General features: G+C 48.8%; 1 protein-coding gene across 2 annotated transcripts in view; it reads left to right on the top strand.

The window, feature by feature from the left end:
* Positions 1–4,627: 4,627 nt before the first annotated feature.
* Positions 4,628–8,275, top strand: part of LOC137528572 (uncharacterized) — a 77,854-nt gene continuing 74,206 nt past the window's right edge. Inside the window, exon 1 of one of the 2 annotated variants that reach the window (XM_068249914.1) lies at positions 4,628–4,711. Coding sequence is in view for 1 of the 2 variants with exons in the window: in XM_068249913.1 (XP_068106014.1) it covers positions 5,722–5,791 (70 nt within the window). In the remaining variant the exon portion in view is untranslated. Of the gene's footprint in view, positions 4,712–5,696; positions 5,792–8,275 lie in introns of those variants that run through there. The other variant, XM_068249913.1, reaches the window with a different exon arrangement.

Genomic DNA, 8,275 nt, shown 5'->3' with positions numbered 1-8,275 from the left:
GTTTGCAGTGGCTCTATCATATTTCCCTCTCTGTGCACGCTCTACTTTCTTCCTCCTCCAGCAGGTCTGATTGGCTCTCCGTCCCTCCCCTTGGCATCATGGGAAAATGGAGCTGCATAGAGCCAGACCTGCTGAAGGAGGAAGGGAATAGTGCCTGCACAGAGAGAGGTAATGTGAAAGAGGCGCTGCCAGCTCTGCACAGGGGGAGGAAGAACGGGCTGGGGTGGTAATTGAGATCGTGTGCCATCATTTGTGACTGCAACTCTGCAATTGTTATCACCCTCTGTGCATTTACACTCTGTGCTTCTTGTATTTTCAATCACGTTGGAGCCTTTCCCTCTCGGTGCAGCCCGGACTCTGCAGGCAGCCTCAGGAATGTCAGGTAGAGATGTCGCGAACGGTTCGCCTGCGAACGGTTCCAGGCGAACTTTGGGGGTTCGCGTTCGCCTGCATCAGGCGAACTTTTGCGGAAGTTCGATTCGCCCCATAATGCTCTATTGAGCAAAACTTTTACCCTCCATATCACGGTCAGCAGACATATTATTGCCAAACACACTGGTCTCACTGCTGGAGGCCCGCTCACCCTCCCTCCTCCTCCTCCTCCTCCTAGCAAGGTCCTTATACCATTTGACTCAGTTGTCTGCCTACACTAATTCGTTATGGGACAGCTGCTACACACTCTGCTAGGGAGATTCTAATTAGCCTCTTGTGGGTCTCCTCCCTTCTCCCCTTCTACCTATTCCCTCCTACCGGAGGGAGGAGGGTCTCTTCTGCGAGGGATCTATACTATTTTAAAAACCAGTATACATCATACCATGGCTGGGAATCAAACCCAGATCTCACTGTGTGGTGGGCAAGTCACCCTAACCACTGTACCACTACAGTAGTAAGTGAAGCTGGCCTAAAATGTACCATTTATGCTCAATGCAATAGAAACAGGTTGCTTAAAGGGAACCTTAACTGAGAGTGATATGGATGTTTCCTGTAAACTATACCAAATGCCTGGCAGTCCAGCTGATCTTTGTGACTGCAATAGTGGCTGAATCACACCCTGAAACAAGCATGCAGCTAATCCAGTCTGACTTCAGTCAGAGCACCTGATCTGCATGCTTGTTCAGGGGCTAAAAGTATTAGAGACACAGGATCAGCAGGCGATTCAGGCAACTGGTATTATTTTAAAAGGAAAAATCCATATCCTTCTCCGTTTAGGTTCCCTTTAAGGATTTGTAGCATAAAAGCCAACTCACATTGGCTGGGATTTGAACCTGGGTTTCACTGTGTGGTGGGCATGCACCCTAACCACTGTACCAACTGAAGCTGGCCTAAAATTTACCATTTATGCTCAATACAAGAGAAAAAGTAGACAAGATAAATAACATTTATATCACACTTTTCTCCTGGCGGACTCAAAGCACCAGAGCTGCAGCAACTAGGGCATGCTCTATAGGCAGTAGCAGTGTTAGGAAGAGAGAGAGATATGAATCTACCTGGCTATCTGGGGTTCTCTTTGGACAACTGTTGAACACAAAAGAGAAGGCCATGTCTGGCTACGTATCTGTAAGCAGTGGCTGCATGGTGTAATGGTTAAGGGCTCTGCCTCTGACACAAGAGACCAGAGTTCAAATCTCAGCTCTGTCTGTTCAGTAAGCCAGCACCTATTCAGTAGGAGACCTTAGGCAAGTCTTCCTAACACTGCTACTAGCCATACTGGGGCAACTATACTAGCTTACTGGGGGCAACTATACTAGCTTACTGGGGGCAACTATACTAGCCATACTGGGGGCAACTATACTAGCTTACTGGGGGCAACTATACTAGCCATACTGGGGCAACTATACTAGCTTACTGGGGGCAACTATACTAGCCATACTGGGGCAACTATACTAGCTTACTGGGGGCAACTATACTAGCCATACTGGGGGCAACTATACTAGCTTACTGGGGGCAACTATACGAGCCATACTGGGGCAACTATACTAGCTTACTGGGGGCAACTATACTAGCCATACTGGGGGCAACTATACTAGCTTACTGGGGGCAACTATACTAGCTTACTGGGGGCAACTATACTAGCCATACTGGGGCAACTATACTAGCTTACTGGAGGCAACTATACTAGCCATACTGGGGGCAACTATACTAGCCATACTGGGGGCAACTATACTAGCTTACTGGGGGCAACTATACTAGCCATACTATACTAGCCATACTGGGGGCAACTATACTAGCCATACTGGGGGCAACTATACTAGCCATACTGGGGGCAACTATACTAGCCATACTGGGGCAACTATACTAGCTTACTGGGGGCAACTATACTAGCCATACTGGGGGCAACTATACTAGCCATACTGGGGGCAACTATACTAGCTTACTGGGGGCAACTATACTAGCCATACTATACTAGCCATACTGGGGGCAACTATACTAGCTTACTGGGGGCAACTATACTAGCTTACTGGGGGCAACTATACTAGCTTACTGGGGGCAACTATTCTAGCCATACTGGGGGCAACTATACTAGCTTACTGGGGGCAACTATACTAGCCATACTGGGGGCAACTATACTAGCCATACTGGGGTCAACTATACTAGCTTACTGGGGGCAACTATACTAGCTTACTGGGGGCAACTATACTAGCTATACTGGGGGCAACTATACATATTGGGGGCAACTATACTAGCCATACTCGTGGCAACTATACTAGCCATACTGGGGGCAACTATACTAGCTATACTGGGGACAACTATACTTACTGGGGGCAACTATATTAGCTATACTGGGGGCAACTATATTAGCTATACTGGGGGCAACTAAACTATACTAGCTATACTGGGGGCAACTAAACTATACTGGCTGGGGCAACTATACTAGCTATACTGGGGGCAACTAAACTAGCTATACTGGGGGCAACTAGTTTCACTGGGGGCAACTATACTAGCTTCACTGGGGGCAGCTATACTGGGGAAAACTGTACTAGCTATACTGGGGGCAACTATACTAGCTATACTGGGGCAACTATACTAGCTAATACTTTAAATTACAGTTAGCTCCGCCCTCATCTGGTTGTGACCACGCCCATTTTTTGCCACGAAGCACGCCACAGGTTGTGACCACGCCCATTTTTTAAGGGGGGTGGGTGTCTTTTAATACCCAGCACCGGGTGCCAAATGCCCTAGGTACGCCACTGCATAGCACTGACATCTTCTGCAGCACATTACAGAGTACATAGTCAATTCACTGACTGTCCTCAGAAGAGTTCAAAATCTTATCCTATCATAGTCATAGTTAGGCCAGTTTTGTGGCGGGCCAATTAAATTAATATTTTTGGGGCTGTAGGAGGAAAATACAATTGACACAGCATACCATGTGCTATAATCAAACACATGTACAGGCCTCATTTAGATGTGTAAGTTTGGGGGGGCGGCGGCTGGTGATAGCTGGCCTTGGGTGTTAAAAAGTAGAAATCCGGCCCTGATCTCTGCTATATGTATAGTATGTAGGCAGGGACGGATCTAGGGGGGGGGGGGGGGGGGGGACGGGCAAGCGGGTATCTTGCCCCAGGCGCAATTTGTTAAATTCTTAAAAAGGCGGCAAAATGATTGGCAGCTTAGGCGCCAAAACCTGACCTTTAGGCGCCAAAACCTGACCTTGCCCCAGGCGCAACTTGGTCTTGATCCGTCCCTGTATGTAGGATATCCTTTTTTATTAGGAGAGGGGGCTTCATATAAAGTTTCCTGTTGATGTCCACTGTCAGTGAATTTCTAACTGCTGCTAAGTTCATGAATATTTGTCCCTGCTCTTAACCCGTCATTACCGCGCCCACTTTCCAGTGCACGGGCAAGCCAATTTTTTGCTGCGGCGCGCTATGCGTGCCGCAGGTCAGCTACCCCTGCAGTGGATCTAGCACTTGCATAGCACCCGCAAAAAAAAACATCTTGGAAGCCACCCGTTTACAATCCACTGTCCTGTCTTCTCACTGCGCCTCCTAGCTCACTCACCCTCTGTGCTAGGTTCCAGCCAGGTGGTCTAGATTGCACACATGCACAGTAGTGAGCGGCTTTCTGAAAGAGACCTTTCGCGTGGAATCCCCCCCTTCAAAATCCTGGGTTTGCCCCTGCATACTTAGTGTAAAAGGGGCCTAACAGGACGCAGCCCCTAGATTTACTATTATAAGGTAGGACTAGACCAGATTCACAAGATAAGATTTTGGGATATGGAAACTTTTTTTGTCATGGTAGTAGCATTGTAGCAAAAGCTGACGAGGTAGCATTTACTGACGTGATAGAATTGCCCACAGAAAGAGGAGAGCAGGGTGTGAAACCGACAGTTATGAAGTGTAGAATAAGTAGAGCTGTCAGTGAGGCAGCCAGTCCTATTCTCAGCATACGGGACCAGTAAGAAGTGTCCACACCCAGCACAGAGGAGCATGGGACCGGGCTGTCTTCGCTGCACGTTCATTACTGGGAAAACGTCACAGCACATCCCCCCCAAATCTGCAGGAAGCCTCCCCACCCACCCCTTCCTCCTAGGGCACCTGAGATGCAGCTCTCCAGAAGCTGCGTACAGAGCATGCGCGGACCTCTAGCAGCCGATCTGTCACAGCGACGCCAAGAATTTTCTCATTCTATTGGTCAATATTTCGCGGGGTTTTGTAAGGCGGGAGAATCACTAATGGGGAAGAATGGAGAGAGGACGGCGTGCAGACTGGTGAGTGAGTCATCCTGTGTAAATACAGAGGAGATGCTGTGCAGGGAGGTGAGGGAAACATCGTATCCAGATAGAAGGCGAGGGATACATATATGATCATAGTGCAGCAGCAAATGTGTGCAGGGTATATACATTATATTACAGTGCAGGCAGCAGATGTGGCGGGGGATGTGCAGGGGATGAGGGGTACATACATTCTATATTGCAGTGCAGCAGCACATGGGGGGGATGGGGGGCTGTGCAGGGGATGAGGGGTACATACATTCTATATTGCAGTGCAGCAGCACATGGGGGGATGGGGGGCTGTGCAGGGGATGAGGGGTACATACATTCTATATTACAGTGCAGCAGCACATGGGGGGGGGCTATGCAGTGGATGAGGGGTACATACATTCTATATTGCAGCACATGTGGCAGGGGATGGGGGGCTGTGCAGGGGATGAGGGGTGCATACATTAGTGATTTTACTTGCAAACGTGCTGATACGTTATGACTTATGACATGTTTTGTGAATAGAGCCCTTTGTCCCACTAATGGACTTTCTACCAACCAGGTCAGACCGGTTAGTAAAGCTGGACAGCCCAGGGCGCTTGACGGGTTATGTGCGCGGAGAGCTGGCATCTGAAGCTACTACCGCTCTTAGCAGTCCCTTCACCATATTCTGCCTCGCCCTCGTAGCGACTACACTACAGCGTATGGCGCCGCCCAGCCTGTTGCCATGGCGAGTCACGTCATCATTCTGCCAGTGTCTGCCAGTGTCAGCTGAGAATTTTGGCGGGACATTTTGCGGCGCCTAAAAGAAAAGCAAGCCGGCTTCCTGGGTCAGCCAATGGCTGTGCGGACTTTCTGTTTTTATCCGTCTGGCGCCTGGGATTGGTTGCAAGGCGGAGCTGTAGGTGGTCTCAGCCTATCAACTGAAAGTCCCGCCTGGAGGTAACGGGTAACGTCATAGAACTTTCTACTGTCATCCTCGTGTTGTGGATGAGCGGATCCCGGGGAGTTACTGGAAGATGGCTCGCGTGAGCGGGTGGAGCGCGGCCGCTGCCGTCGTGATCTGCTTTGTGGTGATTGCTGCTGCGGGTACGGAGGGTGCTTCTCCTGTGTGTGGGGGAGGGAAGGGAGACTGTGTGTAATTCAATCCTTGCTATGCTGACAGCCCGCTTCTGAAGGGCTGAGGTGCTCTCCCGTCCCGGGGCATTCTGGGAATTCTTGTGCAACAGTGAGCGGTGGGGCTTTTCTATCAAGGGATGTGCTGGGTTTGTGCTTCTATGGTAGCTGCAGAGCTCCTGTATGATGCTGGGACTTGTAGTTCTTCATCTAATATCCAGCCTCTGTATTATGAGGCATTCTTGGACCTGTAGTTCTCCTGCTGTACAGCCTCTGTATTGTGGCATGCTGCGACTTGTAGTTGCTCACCTGCTGTACAGCCTCTGTATTATGAGGCATGCTGGGACCTGTAGTTCTCCTGCTGTACAGCCTCTGTATTGTGGCATGCTGCGACTTGTAGTTGTTCACCTGCTTTAGAGTCTGTATTATGAGGCATGCTGGGACCCGTAGTTCATAAGCTGCACAGTCTTTGTATTATAAGACATACTGGGACTTGTAGTTCTTTATCAGTTGTATAGCCTCTGGTTTAGGAGATGTGTTTTATGGCACCTGTATATAGGGCATGCTAGGACTTGCAGTTCTTAACTCGCTTTAGAGGTTTGTGTCATGGGATATTCTGGAGCGGTTTGTTCCATAGTGTTTCCTGTGAGGTGACCTGCTGGGATTCGAGTTTCTACAATAGCAGATGTTTTGTAATACAGCCTGTGCCTGCAATGCCTAGTACACACAATGAGATTTTCTGGCAGATTTACTGTCAGATGGATTCTTTCCAACATGTCCTGTCTGATTTCCGATAGATTTTTTTTTTTCCCAGCCACTTCTATGGAAAATCGATCGGAAATCAGACCGGACATTTTGGAAATAATCCATCAGACAGTAAATCTTCCAGGAAATCTAATCGTGTGTACCAGGCATAAGACAGCAGCGCCATGATCTGGTAGACAAAGCTAAAGCGTACCTATTATGCTGGGTACACACCATTCAATTTCCCTGCAGATCGATGAGTCGTAACGATTTCCGACATGTTCAATCAGCTGCTGATCAATAAATGGGATATTTTTTTTTTTTCTTATCACTACTGCGCAAAGTTGTTACTGATTTGGGAGCTTATCCGACACGAATCATTTCGACCCATCTATCTGCTGGGACATTGCATGTACGTAGCATTAAGGTGCTTTTGGACGTTCCTCTGCAGATTTCATCACTCTGGTGAAATCTGTTGAAGATTGCTGCCTGATCATAATTTTGATAGACTTCTAGCAGAAATTGACTGACCTTACCGATCAGACAGGACTTTTATTTTCTTCCTTCTTCTTTTTTTACCTGATTGATTGTGGGTGTAGCGGTATCTAAGTGGTGGAGTGGGGGCCTGGAGCTGCTGACGCTGGAGCTAGTATGCTTGTGATAACCCAGCAAGAAAGTACTTAGCAAAATCCCGCTAACGTGCTTGGGTGAACAGCACCCTCTGGAACTGCTGTAGGTTGTAGGAATACGCCCACAACTTGTAGACATTGCTGTGATTTGGAGCTCTGCTCCTTTATGGACTTTATTACTGGGTCACCTCAAGCATATTCTCTCCATAATGCCTCTGCCTGCTTATGCAGCTGTCCAGAGGCCCTAAGCAGAGTATTAGTAAAGCTGTTTAACACTCATCTCTGCACCTGGTGCACTCTGTCCTCTGTTGCCATTGTGTCTCGGTGCCTGTACGCACTTGTGTACACTGCTGGTTCGTGGCGGATCACACAAGGTAAGTGGAGGGATAGGGTAGAGTTTTGGGCAGAGGCTCATTTAACCGTTTGAGGACTGCGGTGTTAACCCCCTCAGTGACCAGGCCATTTTTACTTAATTGGCCCACTGCAGCTTTAAGGCAAAGCTGCAGGGCCGCACAACACAGCACACAAGTGATTCCCCCCTCCTTCCCCCCCCCCCCCCCCCCCCCCCCACCAACAGAGCTCTCTGTTGGTGGGATCTGATCGCCCCACATTGTTTATTATTTTTTTTTATCAATATTTATATAAACTATTTTAAAATAATTGTAACTTTTTTTTATTTCCCCGCCAGCCAGTCACGCGATCGGCTGTCATAGGCTTCAGGCTATGAGAGCGGATCGCTTCCCTGTGCCCCAGGGGGACAGCCGTGTCACACGGCTGACCCCAGTACAGCGCTACTGCACATCGCAGCGCTGTACAAAGTAATTAGATTGCGAAACCGCCGTCTAACAGGAGACTGCCCAAGCAGGAGATGCGCGTGCATCCTGCGTGCGATCTCCTGCTAGCCCCATAGAAGACCATTCACGCCAATGGGTGTGGAGCGGTCCTGGGGCTGCCGCACTGCTCACGCCAATTGGTGTGGAGCAGTCGGCAACAGGTCCAACTGAAAAGACTTTCATATACTGTGTATATCTTGTTGTTCAAAACTGCAAGTCAATTTTTGCAAATGTAGTCTTGTCTGATCATT

This window comes from Hyperolius riggenbachi, chromosome 8, assembly GCF_040937935.1.
Source record: "Hyperolius riggenbachi isolate aHypRig1 chromosome 8, aHypRig1.pri, whole genome shotgun sequence".
NCBI classification, from domain to species: Eukaryota; Metazoa; Chordata; class Amphibia; order Anura; family Hyperoliidae; genus Hyperolius; species Hyperolius riggenbachi.
Note: the sequence above shows the minus strand (reverse complement) of the source record. Positions and strands in the feature narration are given on the sequence as shown.